This window comes from Musca autumnalis, unplaced genomic scaffold (assembly GCF_047663935.1).
Source record: "Musca autumnalis isolate F117 unplaced genomic scaffold, ASM4766393v1 scaffold_2, whole genome shotgun sequence".
Classification (NCBI taxonomy): Eukaryota; Metazoa; Arthropoda; class Insecta; order Diptera; family Muscidae; genus Musca; species Musca autumnalis.
This window is the reverse complement of record NW_027411755.1, coordinates 24,953,858-24,969,328: the sequence shown is the minus strand read 5'-3', so window position 1 is coordinate 24,969,328 and position 15,471 is coordinate 24,953,858. Positions and strand designations below refer to the sequence as shown.

Below are 15,471 nucleotides of genomic sequence, written 5' to 3'. Positions count from 1 at the left end.
AAATTTTTCATAATTTTCGGCGGGGATTGCCAACATTTTATACTAGGACCTTTGTGGAACTTTCGGGGCCCATATCTCGGGAGGGTCGGTAAAGGAGAGATAAGCCAAAAATTTTTTTAAATAATTTAAAACAATGGATTACTTAATCCAGTTACGTATATGTAAACGTACTAAACGTAAATCATTTAAGATACTGTATAACGACCGATACTGGTTCATGGGCTCTTTGGATAGAATCCTTCAATTAAACGCTTTCTTTCGTAAATATTAGATGTAAAAGTATAAAAGTGTAAAAATCGAAAAGTCCTTAAAACATCCTCCAGCAATAATTTCCGGATATTGAACGGCTACTTTTAAAGCAAAATTGTTCCATACATAGTTCCACAGACCTCATTGTTCCCGATACTCTAAACACGAATCAATACAATCCTGCAGAGTTTTGTGCCTACTAACTGAAGCCATCCTGATTCACAAAACCACTAATTTGCACATGTTTCAGGAAATAGATTTGGAGTCCAACATAATTTACGTAACAACAATAAAAATTATGAAACGTTGCGGATAGTAAAGGCAGACGCACCACCAATAATAACTCGTCTTTTTCAAGAGTTTCAAGGACTGTATCAGCTTTGTGGCCAAAAATAACATGTGAGGACATCACGTTTATTTGTTGTTGTTGTTATAATGAAATTGGAATGAAATATGTTCTGATATGACAACTCGGAAGCTTAGAATGTGACAACTGTCTGATAATACAAAACCACGTTATTTATAACTATTTGGGGTTGTAAAGACACCACCAAAAATAAATCATTAAAGCGTTTATTCAAAGGAGCTACCCGTGAGGATTGCACGATAAGCAAATCAGTAAACTAAGCACAGTGACAGTTGGTGTTTTGTCGCGCTTGCCATAATTATTACTGTTTTGAGGTTATAGTGAAAACAATCGTCAACTCTGCTGGTGGATATCCTGGGTACTCATCGACAAATTGACTTAAATAATTCATAGTTTACAAGGCTTTTACAGAAGAGTCGGTCGGCTGGAGATGTCTGTAAGAGCATCAGTTTGTGTCATCTAGGGTCATGTCGCCACTATTTTTTTAATATATTGACAATTTCTCAACCCGACAACTTTATAACCAAATCGCGAAAATAATGATCTGTGGGGAAATAAGATTGTTATCTCCTACACGTTGAATTTACTCCCTTATTTGCGAGGAATGAAATACAATAATAGACCAATAAACTTGAGATTTCAAAAAAAAAAAAATATTTTATCAAAGGACAACAGCTGCAAGCAAGGTCCTATAAACATTGAAAAAGTTTTAAGTGGAAAATGACCAAAACATGGATGGATTTTTATTGCAAATATGTACCACAATTACCATTACCTGCTTGTGAACACCACCTCAGGTATTTTTTATGACACACCACCTTTATTTTGTTGCTTAGGAAACGAATTTCGTTTTTAGTTTTATTAAAACATCTAACAAGGAAGGTTCCTTGTGACAAATTCTATGGCCTCCAATGAAGATAATACACGAATTTGCCTGCTGCACTCTTCCAAGAAACGCTCAAATTTAGATCCAAATGAAGTTTGGTTTTGTGATCGAGTTAAGGTAACAAATTTTTCATACAACTGGGAAGTTGACAATTTCAATTCCTTTAATGGGGAGCTCATATCAGCCGTGTTTTCCAGTGAAAAGCAACCCCAGGACATCAAGTGGCAGTTGGCAATAACAAAAGTTTGTAAAATTATAATACTAAAATTAAAATTGGTTTCCAGTAATCAACCGGAGTTGAAATTCAAGTTCAGGGGGTCCATGCAAAATAACAATGGAATTAATTGTACTAACATTGGCAAGGATAATCTCTATACGGCTGTGCCAAAGGATGTATTTATATTTCCTCGACCCATTGAAATTGAAGACGATTTGAGGCATGCAGCAGGTGATGATGGTATCCTGTCGGTACGCTGTGAAATTAATGTAATCGAAGATGTTATTGATGCGCCACCAATCACTGATTTGTCCTCAAAGGCCCTAGTTGAGGGGGATATGTTTGAGGACATGGGTAAACTTTTGTGTAGTGGCAAATTCAGTGATGTCATATTAATGGTGGAGCAGCAAGAACTTAAAGCCCACAAAAACATATTGAGCATGCGCAGCGAAGTTTTCGAAGCCATGTTTGAACATGAATCGATGATGGAGAATACCTCAAATCGTGTGGAAATAAATGATATGGAATATTCGGTGGTACATGAAATGTTAACCTTTATCTACACCAATGAGGCACCAAATATTGAAGATATGGCAATGGAACTATTTGTGGCGGCTGATAAATATTCCTTGAAGAAACTAAAGACGAAGTGTGAACTATTACTAAATCGTCAAATGACATGCGATACGGCACTGACAACACTTATCCTGGCCGATCGTCATAATTCAGATGTTTTGAAATTACGAACTATACATTTTATTAAAACTAATTTAGCTAAGATTATGAAAACAGAGGATTGGCAAACTATGATTGGCCGTTATCCTCAACTGATTGAAGAGATTGAAAGATATAATGGTTGTATTGGAAATTGATATAAATTGTAAATAAGTGATGAAATAAATACATATTTTTGTAAATATGGTGTTTTTTATTTTTATTTTGCGAAAGTAACCTAACCTAGCCACGTTGTTTTTGTATCAATATAGTCAACAACCCCCAAATGCCGGATAATAAACACAAAAGTCCTTCATACATTTTTCATAAATCAGTGTGTTTGTGTATTTTCTTACATTCTAAATGATATCTAAATTTAAAACCAGTCAACAATTGAAGGTAGTGGAGAGAATAAAATTGTAGTGATAACCTAAAAAACGCATACATACAAACACTGGCGCACAATCAATGTCCCACAGAAATTGTGCCCAGTTCCAAAAATTATCTTAAAAATACATACATAGATAGCATAGTTATATTACACGTAAATCCTTCAAAAATATATAATCTTGCCAAATTAAAGGAGTATTAAAAAAGAACGTTACAAGGAAATCAATTAATAAAAATTATAAAATTCTTAAAATTGTATAACTATAATAATACTTGGGGAATTCTTCTTCATTTCATGTCTTAATGCCCTCCTCCTCTAATAATCCAATGACCATTCATTTTCCGCAATAAATGCATCCACAACTTCTTTCATTGTAAAATTAGGTATTAATTGGTCTTGGGTTAATTTGACACGGGTCACGGGATCAAAGTGACCAACACGTTGTAAATGCTCCTCAATGTCTTTGCGTTCATAGGTGATGCCCGATGGTGTTATGACGGGGTCGGTTAAAATTTCAAAGCTTATTTTGCCACACAAATAATCGGGAACCTCACGTTTCTGGGAAAGAGAGTGGAAAGTAAATTATAAAATTTTAATAACAATTCCATTTTTTAAAACAATACCCTTCTGCGTTCATCAACTTTGGCGAAAATATTATTCAACTCCTTGATATGATCATCCTGTGAAAAAAAGGAAAGGTTAATATTTGAAATATTCGTGCCTTCGAATACTTTTTTCTTACACATTCTTGTTCAATTTCTTGTTGTTTCTCCTTTAACTGGTCATCGCTCGTATTGTCATCGAGTTTCAGTTTGGCCAAACGATTTTCCATGTCTTCTTTGATAAGCCTGGAAGTCAAAGAATAGGAAAAAAATCCACTATTATTGGTCTGATGACCCATGAAAAAATATTCTTTAAAAAAATCTACATTTGTTGTGATGACCCATGAAAAAATATTCTTTAAAAAATCCACGTTTAGTAGTCTGATGGCCGACCCATGAAAAAAGTATTCTTAAAAAAATCCACGTTTAGTAGTCTGATGACCCATGAAAAACATATTCTTTAAAAAATCCACGTTTAGTGGTCTGATGACCCATGAAAAAATATTCTTTAAAAAATCCACGTTTAGTGGTCTGATGACCCATGAAAAAATATTCTTTAAAAAATCCACGTTTAGTGGTCTGATGACCCATGAAAAAATATTCTTTAAAAAATCCACGTTTAGTAAGTAGTCTGATGACCCCTGAAAACATATTCTTTAAAAAATCCACGTTTAGTAGTCTGATGACTCCTGAAAAAAATATTTTTTAAAAAATCCACGTTTAGTAGTCTGATGACCACTGAAAAAAAAAAAATACTCTTAAAAAAATCCACGTTTAGTGGTCTGATGACCCATGAAAAAATATTCTTTAAAAAATCCACGTTTAGTGGTCTGATGACCCATGAAAAAATATTCTTTAAAAAATCCACGTTTAGTGGTCTGATGACCCATGAAAAAATATTCTTTAAAAAAATCCACGTTTAGTGGTCTGATGACCCATGAAAAAATATTCTTTAAAAAATCCACGTTTAGTGGTCTGATGACCCATGAAAAAATATTCTTTAAAAAATCCACGTTTAGTGGTCTGATGGCCGACCCATTAAAAAAAAATTTCTTTAAAAAAATCCACGCTTAGTAGTCTGATGGCTGACCCATGAAAAAAACTATTCTTTAAAAAATCCACGTTTAGTAGTCTGATGACCCATGAAAAACATATTCTTTAAAAAATCCACGTTTAGTAGTCTGATGGCCGACCCATGAAAAACATATTCTTTAAAAAATCCACGTTTAGTAGTCTGATGGCCGACCCATGAAAAAAATATTCTTTAAAAAATCCACGTTTAGTAGTCTGATGGCCGACCCATGAAAAAAATATTCTTTAAAAAATCCACGTTTAGTAGTCTGATGGCCGACCCATGAAAAAAATATTCTTTAAAAAATCCACGTTTAGTAGTCTGATGGCCGACCCGTGAAAAAATATTCTTTAAAAAATCCACGTTTAGTAGTCTGATGGCCGACCCATGAAAAAAATATTCTTTAAAAAATCCACGTTTAGTGGTCTGATGACCGACCCATGAAAAAATATTCTTTAAAAAATCCACGTTTAGTGGTCTGATGACCGACCCATGAAAAAATATTCTTTAAAAAATCCACGTTTAGTGGTCTGATGACCGACCCATGAAAAAATATTCTTTAAAAAATCCACGTCTTGTTGGAAAAAAAATTCTTTACAAAATCCACGATATCATTTTTTTTTAATCCACGATTTAAAAAAAAAGTCTTTAAAAAATTCACGATTTTTTTAAAAATATCCTTTACCAAATCCATGATTTTTTTAAATATTCTTTAAGAAAATCCTTAAAGAATGCACGGAGGAATTGTCGCCTCCTTGTGTAAGTGGGCCACTAGAGTCACGGTTACCAGGCAGCCTTCCTGCAGGCAGCATTTATATTGCTTGGCTCTTATATTCGAGGATCAAACTGCATAGATTGCAATATTTAGAGCGACATTAAAAAAAAAACTTCCCTGCCATTCATAGATTGATTGGTACCTTAAAACCTGTCTCTAGATCATGAATATCTTTCCTAACACGACTAGAATCTTTGCCTCCTAATGTAAATGGCATTGCAAAGAAACAACAAATGTTAGTTTGTATAATTCTTACCTATTTACATAGCTTTGCAGTTCAATTTCTTGGCAGATGCGTTTCTCCTCCAAGACATTCCAACGTTTTTTACGTGCCAAGCGCAACTGAGACGTTATATCATCGCCGAAATTTTGTTTTTGTTCCTTGGATAAATCAAAGGCTTGTTGAGGTCACATACAAAATAGTATAGAAGAATGAAGAACCATTAATAAATAAATAAAATCAAACAAAAACAACTAAACATACCCCTTTGCAAATGTTTTATGGCTTCATCATAGTGTTCCATCTCCATAAGACATTGTCCCAAAAAGAAATGGGCTTTTAACATATTCGGATCAATGTCCAATGCACGGCGACAGTCTTGGCAGGAGAGTTCCCATCGCTTTAGTTTGAGGTGGCACAGAGCTCGATTTGTAAAATAGGTGGCATTATTCGGATTTTTAATCTAAAATCATATATACAATGTCTTGGCTATTAATAAATCTCAAAGGTCTAATGGGTGACTATTTTTAGATGAAACTTCTATGCTGCCTAAGCTAAACATATTCCATCTTACTTACAATACACTTGGAATAACAATTAATAGCATCATCATATTTCCTTGCCGAAAACAAATTGTTGCCCTGCTCCTTTAGCTGAACATCAGTTAAATTTGTCGTGGAATAAATATGCTTGCTACTCATTTTGTTTGTTAATTGTTGGTCTGGATCGATTCCAATGAAGTTCTCCAAAATTCGTTCAAACAAGCAAACTACGTTCAAGTTTCAATTGAATGTTCACGAAAGGAACCGACGAATAAGAGTGACAGAACGAGAACGAGTGATGAAGACTAAGCACAAAACAAATGAAAGCATAATGACCGTGTTTACGAATAAGACATGGAAAAAAAGAAAACATTTTCAATCTATAGATTCCATGGTACAATTACAAAGGTAGAAGCCTCAGCCCAGCTGATCGAATATAAAACGTCAAAAAACTAGGAATTCGCCATGAAAAATCTACACTTTATAGACAAACACAAGCGATAAAGAGACAACAAGAGACCATTTGGCGAACATTTTGACAGTTTACATTACAAAAAAAGTTGTTTTGTTGTAGCAATTCGACGATGCATCGACCTTTGTAATTCTACCGTGCCTCAGCCCAGCTGATCGAATCTAAAACGTCAAAAAGCTAGGAATTCGCCATGAAAAATCAAAACCATTATTTCGTTGAGGCACATTTTTCCCGTATGAAAGTGCATATACCCTCGTTAGCATAAATGCTGAGGGTATAAAAATTCGAATTATCCGATTCGATCAATGAAAGATATCAATATATCGAGGAATTACATTATTTCTAATCATAGATAGCATAAAAACTTAGAAACATCGTACAGCATCGTAATTTGCATCAAAACTCATCAAAAACTTGGAATTCCTCTATCATGATTTTAATACCTTTCTATCATGGTCTGAAAATTTTGTAGCTTGGAAGGTAAACGTAGTTCTTTATAAACAAAACACATGTATATGTCACGGTGCGTCTGAACCAACATTAAATGGAAGGTGCTTACACCTAGGAAGTTTTTGCGGTTTCTGAAACTACAATTTAGCTGTCCAAACATACTTGGGGTCTAAATTTGAAATAGTATATGCCTACTTTCATGGATATTCAATTCAATTCTTTCTATAAACCCCTTCCAAATCGAACATTTCCTTCAATGAATCATCTACCTTAAACACTTTTTGAAAAGTTTTTGCACTTTATATTTAAAATTCGGTAATCTGTTAACAATTCCAATAATTTCAAATCCAAGTTTTGGCGACTTTCTGGCGTTTAAGTGTACATTACGAAAAATGATCCGCTAGTGGGATATATTTTGAGATTCCGGGGTGATAAATTATTTTTTCTCTCAAAAAATGATTTGTTCAATACGTTTCGAATATGAATTAGCTTTAATATAAATAAATTTTTGTATATTAATTGAATTAAATTAAAAAATCTTAGGGTGTGCTAATTGTATGTCCCCTTAATAATTTGGGCGTTTTCACAAAACTTTTATTTTCAAAAAACCACTGATAATACTATTCACTTATATCATTAAATCTGTTAAATACATTATAGAAAAGGATTTTGTTTACGAAAATTTTTCAATTTGCCCTATCAAAACTCTTAGCTGACTGATTCTGTGACCAACACTGTATGTACTTTCAAAAATGCATACTAGAAGTTGTTGCATTTTCAGTGTTTCATAGTGTAATACTTCGAATTGTATTTTTATAATTCCAAACGTTTAATGTTTCATGTGAATCAATTAATAATAATATAATTCTTACAGGTTGCTCCTGTGCATCGTGCAGCCAACATCAACCACATCAACAACAACCTGGTTATGGCCACGGTTATGGTGGTTATGGTCAGGAACAACAACATGGTCACGGTTATGGTGGTTATGGTCAGTATCGCCAACAACCACAACACCAGTATCCACTGCCTGGACTGCCTGGTTACCAATATTATCAACAACCAGCAGCACCACTTCAAGCAGCACCAGCAGCAGCACTTCAAGCAGCGCCAGCACCAGCACCACCTCAAGCAGCACCAGCACGTAAACGTAAAATTTACCCAAAACAACAACAACAACAAAAAATGAGATCTCGTCATACCCAGACGCCGCCAATTTGGGCCGACCAGACTAACTGTTGTTGTTGTTGCTTTCCTCAACAAACAGAACAACAAAATAACAACCAAGCTGCTCAACAACAAAAACAACAAAATAACAAACAAGCTGCTCAACAACAAGAACAACAAAATAACAACCAAGCTGCTCAACAACAAGAACAACAAAATAACAACCAAGCTGCTCAACAACAAGAACAACAAAATAACAACCAAGCTGCTCAACAACAAGAACAACAAAATAACAACCAAGCTGCTCAACAACAAGAACAACAAAATAACAACCAAGCTGCTCAACAACAAGAACAACAAAATAACAACCAAGCTGCTCAACAACAAGAACAACAAAATAACAACCAAGCTGCTCAACAACAAGAACAACAAAATAACAACCAAGCTCAACAAAACAACAATAATTAAATTTAATATTTTATTAAATGATTTATTTTATATTTCCTTCAATTTTAAATTACATGAATTAATTGAATCTTTATTTTACTTATTTTTTTTTAATGAATTAATTGAATTTACTTATTTTAATTTACTTAATAATATATAATTGAATTATAAATAAATAAAAACATAACATTAATATTTGCATTTATGTTTTGGGGTAGTTTCGATAGCAAATTTGATAAGAACAAGAATAAAATATTTGGGGAAATAATTAACTCGAAAAACTACATTTGTTGCCTCAAATTGTATAAAATATCGAAAACCGTTAATTTTGTCTTAATGTTTTTTTTTAATGTTGTACATATGTATGTGGTTGGGGTATACCATGGAAATAGAAAGGATCACCAAATCGAATGAAATCTATCTAACATCGAACAGATCTATATAATAGATATGGTGTTCTTGAATGCCAAATACATATATTAATTTATAATTATCATAAATGATTATGATAAATGATTATCCGAGTATTTCAAAAGATTCAAATACTGTAAAAGATTCAAATACTGGGATAGGACGAGGGCGGGCGGAAACGTTACCAAGGAAATGGAACATTTGGACAATTTGAAATTCAGAAAATTATTTTTGCTGAAGTTTGGTACAATAGTAGTCAAATGTAAGTTTGTGCGTGTGGGTATTAAAACAAAAAGTGGTAGTAATGGTTTTCTTTGTTATAGTGCTCTTTGGTTTCCAGTTAACTTGGATATTTTGAAAATCTTACGTGGTGTTTTGGAAATGTGGTCGGCGACGTGTCGTACAGTAGGTGTGGAATTGTTGTGGGACTTCGTTAGTGAAGACTCAAATCCCCATCTAATTCCCACTTGACATCCAACTTTGTGGAACTCTTGTGGAAACAGAGCAAAAGCAAGCTAAGTTATAGGGATAGGGATTTCTGTTCTTCTAGACAAAAGTGGTACCGAAGATAAGAAACTGAGGGTATAGATCCTATATAGTATTTCCATTTTTGATAAAATTTTCTTTGCCTTTTTATATTCCACTTTTTTATAATATTAATTATGTGTTTTTTATATAATATGTAATAAATATTAGGATATTGAATGAATATGTTGTGCTAGAATTATTTGGAGGGAAGGGGAGGAAGGATAAGGGGATATGTCAGGAAGGTAAAATGTTATAATTGTTGGTGGTGTTTCATATGGGGTTCCTGGTGACCCAAAAGTACAAGAACGGAAAAATTCAAATATTGTAAAAATTCCAGCTGAAATGTCAAAAAAGGCAACATGTTTGTCGCCTTCTCATTGGTTGACACGCCAATTTTTTTTTTTTGACACGCCGATAGATTTTTTGACGTTTCTGTAATTTTTTCGTTCCCGTACGTTTTGGAAAAATTTATGCGTTCAACTCATTCTTGACAGTTTTCTCTTTTTCATATTTTATTATTAAAAAAAGCTTATGTGTACAACATTTACAATATATTTCTATTGCTTTCTTTCAGATGTCAAAAAAAAAAAAAAAAACATTGCTCTATACCAACATGCGGTAACAACTCAGCATTAATGCCTAACATGAGATTTTATGGCATTAGGCGCGAGTGGTTTAACATGTTGGTAGAAAAATATGGTAACCTTAAATTTAAGTTTATTTGTTCTGACCATTTTAATTGGACAGCGTTTTCCAAGAAAGGGTCAATATATCCTGGAGTTCTTCCAATCCTAACGGATGTTATAAGGGAAGAAAATATTGAAATGGTGGCAACCATTAATCCTGGAGTGTTTCGAATCATCATGGGTGAAGATATTGAAACCAATAATCCAGAAGCTCTTCCAATCCTAACGGATGTTATAAGGGAAGAAAACATTGAAATGGTGGCAACCATTAATCCTGGAGTGTTTCGAATCATCATGGGTGAAGATATTGAAACCAATAATCCAGAAGCTCTTCCAATCCTAACGGATGATCGAATGGAAGAAAATCATGAAATGGTGCCAGAAGCTCTTCCAATCCTAACAGATAAAAAAAAACATAACGCCGATGACACGCAAACATTGGAGTTAACGGCGTCAGCATTGACAACAAGTAAAAGCCGGTGAAGATGTTTTAAAAAATAAAAAATATTTAACGTCATACCAGATCTAACTGTTCCAGAACGGGCTAACGGCTTCCCTATTATCCTTGAAGATATAAGGTAAACATTATTGCCGGCGCTATTCAAGGATCCACAATACGATAGCCTCAATTTTTTCCAACTTGAATCTCCACTGATACAATTATTCTCAACAATTTCAACTGACATTGTCAAAAAAGAGACGTGTCATTTGACGGATTATACTGCATTTATGAAGTCATGTGACAGCCACCGTAGTCTGTGGCATGGACTGTTCATCATGTCCCTTTCGATTGAACACATCACATACATCCATAGCAAAATCTTCATTTCATATTTTATGACGTGCTATCTACAGTTGTTCCTTTTTCACAAAAACCATTGCATATTGTCCTCCAGCTATTTAGGGGGGCTCAAACCACAACCTCATGGTGACACCCCCGTAGTCAGTTTTTTGTCCGCGGGGAATTCAAAGATCCCAGAGATGAGTGATCACATTATTCTATTCCAACCAGTTCGTTATAATTGACGTCTTAGTTAGAACAAAATATTATGATCACCCATATCCCCCTGTCCGCCATTGGGGACGCGCCCGGTAGGAGAACTGACAAACACCCTCGGGTTATATACTTATCTAACTTAATAACTGTTTCAGTTATTGGTAAGGTATTTTAATACTTAGTATTTAAATACTTTTTAAGGCACTTACTAATTTATTTACATACATTTTATGCTATTTTGGAAATTTGTCTTCCATCCAAAATAGTTTATTTCCTATTTCATTTGTACATTCTATTGCTGCATCTGATCTTGATTTAGCATATAGAATGTTGTCAAATGATGGTGTACCACGATAACGATCTCGTAGAATGGAAAAAATTTTTTCTACGGTATGATGTGTTGTACATTGGCTTATTAGAAAATTTCCGTGAGTTTCCCATAGGTAAATCATATCTGCTATAGCAGAAAGAGGACGCACAGGCTTCCTTTTACCATAAAGAGTATGACTTAAAAATAGGGAAAACCTTCTGAAGACAGTTTTTTTATACTCGAAAGAGAAAAGTTCGTCATTTTCTAAGACTTCGAGAATAGCTGAAACATTTGCTACAAGTTCTTTTGTGGCATATAATTCATTGCATGGATTGCATAACGATAGAACATTTAACATATCATTATTGAAGACTTCTCTGAATTTTTCAAAAGAGAATGTTTCATAATCATATCTCCTGTTAAAATATCTAATTTGTTTTATAGAAAGCTTCCAATATGTACATGAAGCTTTTGCGCCACAATACGATACTTGTGAATTACAAAATTTTCTAAGTAACGTACATACACAATGTACAATATCGAACATAAAGGACATTTCATTCCCTGGAAAACATTCAAAGCGAATGATTCCTTGATTCAGTTGTGAGAACAACTGCATATGTTCGAATTGTTCATCACAAACTGTTACCACAATTTTAGCATTTATGTCACTTGCTGCGGTATATACAACAGATAACATATCGTTGTAATCTTCCAATGTATATCTATGTTTTTCCGCAACACCTATTAAAACACTCCAATTAGAGAACAGACTAACCAAAAGAAAGGCGTATGCGCCTTTCTTGTTATTATTTTGCACATATAATGCGTCAAAATTTAATACGCATAGTCTTTCTTGTTCAGTCATTTTATTGAAAATGACCCGCAATGTATGTTTAGTAGAGTCAGAAAAACCCATGGGACATTGTGGGTAATTTGATTCTATATACTCTATATTGGGTGTATTTAATCTGAACCTTTGCTGTTCATTGATATAGGCTTTTCTTGATGATAATGCCTTCTCCATGAGAATGTGTTTCTCTTCTTGGGAATTTTGGTAATTACCTGCCAGAATTTGTTGGAACAACATATTAATATCCATGGTAGAACAAGAAAAGGTAGCAGCAATACCCAGCTGACTGAACTGGGTTGTAGCGTTAGTGTCAAATTCCATTCGACATTTTATGTATTTATTTCTATGTTCGATGTATATTAGGGATATATATTTTTGAAGAACAAATTTATTCATCAGAAAAAAAAACTATTTCCCATAAAGACGGCTTCATATCATTGACATGTAACCTCCTCCAGGTCCGAACGACATGCCGCACACTAAAACACCGCTTATAGAGGCGGTACAATATTTGTTAATATGTGTGGTATTTTCTTAAACTTGAAAAGAATAAAGCCCTAATAAACATGTGCTTTTTTGTTTTCAAAAGCAAATGATTAAAACATCTTCTCTTTTTTCAATGAATTACCAGCGACCCGAAACATTTTTGCAAGTATTCTACTTTCTGCGAGAAATTATGCATTTAGTGGAATGATATGGAAACATTCAAATTGAAAATCTAACGAGTTTTCATTCATGTTTTCCAAAATATTCAATCAAATGTGAAAAATTATTAGTTTTTTAAATTCCAATAATTTATAGACATTTCCTTGTTTTGTTTACATTTACGTTGACACTAAGGTTTACAAACAAAAACAAATTCCTATGTGGTTGTTGTTCGAGTTGTATTTGTTGTAGTATTAACTTTACCTTGTATTTGTTCTACCATGTATTAATATCATTATTTAATAATGGCAAGTTTTGATTACTATTGTTAAATGTTAATAATTAAAAGACGTCTGGTATCTTTAGGTTAACCACAATTAATGTGATGATTCTTTATTCAGATTGCAGAGATGCACTTTTGTGCAGCATATGCTTGAACGTCAAAACAGGTAGATTCATATATTTGTTATGTGTGCTGTTTCTAAGCACTAGGCCTAATAGTATGCGTAATAGTCATACGCATTATTACGCCTAGCTGTACGCGCTGACATAACAACTATACAACATCTCCCTTTACAAAGTAATGTAATTCACATTTTAATTTTTTACATGTTTCTTATGTTCAATATTAAATAATACAAAGTTAAATTCAATTTACAAATTAAGCCTTTTTGGCTGTTTTACAATTCTACCTCTCCTAGTCATATATCGGTTGACATTTTCACTATTTACAATGTTTGGATTAAATTCTTCATCTGCCACCTCAATACAATCTCTAGTATCTGTCGTATTATTGTTTTTACCATTGTTATCCATTTCATTAACATTTTCAACAATATTATTTTCAGGCGTTTTCTTTATATGTTCTAATGATCTTCTAAATCGAGATCCATTACGATCCAACACTACAAACGATCTTGGTTCTTTGCATATTTCAACCACTTCTCCAGAATACCAACAGCTTGTGGGAGTTCTCTTAAACATTATTTGATCACCCTCATGTAAGGTGCCATAATTCTGTGCCTTTCTATTGTAATAATGAGAGCATTTTTCCAAGTTTGATTTTATTTTTTCATTATAAGCTTTTTTGTCAGGCAACTTTGGTTCGAAATTATTTAAGACTGATGGAACTTTTGTACGCAAGGAACGAGACATCAATAACTCCGAAGGACTTGGCAAATTGCCTTTAGGCGTTGTCCTATAATGCAACAAGGCTATGTAGGGGTCTGAGTTACTTTCTTGGGACTTAGTTAACAGTTTTTTAATCGTCTGGATTGATCGCTCAGCTAAACCATTCGACCGTGCCAAATATGGACTAGAAGTTTTGTGATCTATTCCCCAATCTCGACAGAACAACCCAAATTCCTTGGAATTATATGGTGGACCATTGTCCGAAACAAAAATGCATGGAATTCCATGACGAGAAAAAATTGACTTTAATCTTGTTATCACTTGTGTAGCGCTATAGCCACTACTGAGTAATTCAACTTCCACATATTTGGAATAATAATCAACAACCAAGAGGTACGTCTTACCTCGATAATCAAATAGATCACAACCAACTTTATACCAAGGTATTTGCACTATATCGTGTGGCATTAATTCTGGTTTTGTATTAGAATTTTGGTATTTGGCACAAATTTCACAATTTGACACAACATTTTCAATATCGTTATAAATATTGGGCCAGTATACCGACTGACGAGCTAAATTTTGACATCTTACAACCCCCATGTGGCCTTCATGGATTCTTCCCAAAATATGCTTCCGAAGAGTTTTTGGAATCAATATTTGGTGATTTTTTAAAATAATGTCATTTAAGATACTCAGTTCGTCTTTAATTCGAAAATATGGCCTTGCATCTATTTCTACTTCTTTTTGATTTTTAGGCCAACCATTTTTAATATAATTAAATACTTTCAAAATTGTTTGATCATTTAAACTATGTTTTCTAATAAGGTCCATATCGGCAAACGGTGTCTCCATATGAGAAGCTATAAAGTTGCAATGTAATGATATTTCCTTATCTACCTCAGACAAAGCAGTATTATTTAAGGGTGCCCTCGAAAGAGTGTCTGCAATTTTCAAATTTTTACCAGGTTTGTAGATAACGGAAATGTCATAACATTGCAATCTCAGCATAAATCGCTGTAGCCTGGGAGGTATCTTATAAAGAGCCTTATTAAAAAGATTAATCAATGGTTTATGATCCGTCTCTACGACTACCTTAAATCCGTAAATATATTGGTGAAATCGTGTGCACCCAAAAAGAATGGCCAATAATTCCTTTTCTATTTGTGCATAATTCTTTTGAGTTTCCGTTAAGGAGACAGATGCATACGCAATAGGATGTTTATCATGTAAAATCGTAGCTCCCAGAGCATACTTCGAGGCATCAACTGACAAAATTATTTCCTTTTTAGGATCAAAATATGTTAAAACTGGTATCGATGTAATTTCTTTTTTAAGA

General features: G+C 33.7%; 2 protein-coding genes across 3 annotated transcripts; one reads left to right on the top strand and one right to left on the bottom strand.

Annotated features, from left to right (window-relative positions):
* The first annotated feature begins 228 nt into the window (after positions 1-228).
* Positions 229-2,636, top strand: LOC141393799 (protein roadkill-like). Of its 2 annotated transcripts, XM_073967293.1 has the most exons (3): positions 243-436; positions 500-1,413; positions 1,473-2,636. In XM_073967293.1, the coding sequence occupies exon 3, from the start codon at positions 1,518-1,520 to the stop codon at positions 2,589-2,591; it is 1,074 nt and encodes a 357-aa protein (XP_073823394.1). In that variant the 5' UTR covers positions 243-436; positions 500-1,413; positions 1,473-1,517; the 3' UTR covers positions 2,592-2,636. The 2 variants fall into 2 exon arrangements, with proteins under 2 accessions (XP_073823393.1, XP_073823394.1); XM_073967292.1 differs by having other exon boundaries at positions 229-1,413.
* Positions 2,637-2,749: 113 nt separating this feature from the next.
* Positions 2,750-6,312, bottom strand: STUB1 (STIP1 homology and U-box containing protein 1). The gene is made up of 6 exons (XM_073967294.1): positions 6,072-6,312; positions 5,758-5,956; positions 5,530-5,671; positions 3,567-3,672; positions 3,448-3,504; positions 2,750-3,382 (listed from the first exon to the last, which is right to left on the bottom strand). Exons 1-6 carry the CDS (start codon positions 6,192-6,194, stop codon positions 3,140-3,142), a joined length of 870 nt encoding a protein of 289 aa, XP_073823395.1. The 5' UTR covers positions 6,195-6,312; the 3' UTR covers positions 2,750-3,139.
* Positions 6,313-15,471: the final 9,159 nt, after the last annotated feature.

What these genes read in the sequence shown, in the direction of transcription:
- LOC141393799 (XM_073967292.1), top strand. Translation starts at nt 1,518, where the DNA reads ATGGCCTCCAATGAAGATAATACACGAATTTGCCTGCTGCACTCTTCC.
- STUB1 (XM_073967294.1), bottom strand. Translation starts at nt 6,194, where the DNA reads ATGAGTAGCAAGCATATTTATTCCACGACAAATTTAACTGATGTTCAG. An exon ending in AAGAAATTGAACAAGAATGT is followed by an intron (nt 3,505 to 3,566) that starts GTAAGAAAAAAG and finishes TTTTTTTCACAG; the next exon opens with GATGATCATATCAAGGAGTT. An exon ending in AAGTTGATGAACGCAGAAGG is followed by an intron (nt 3,383 to 3,447) that starts GTATTGTTTTAA and finishes TCTCTTTCCCAG; the next exon opens with AAACGTGAGGTTCCCGATTA.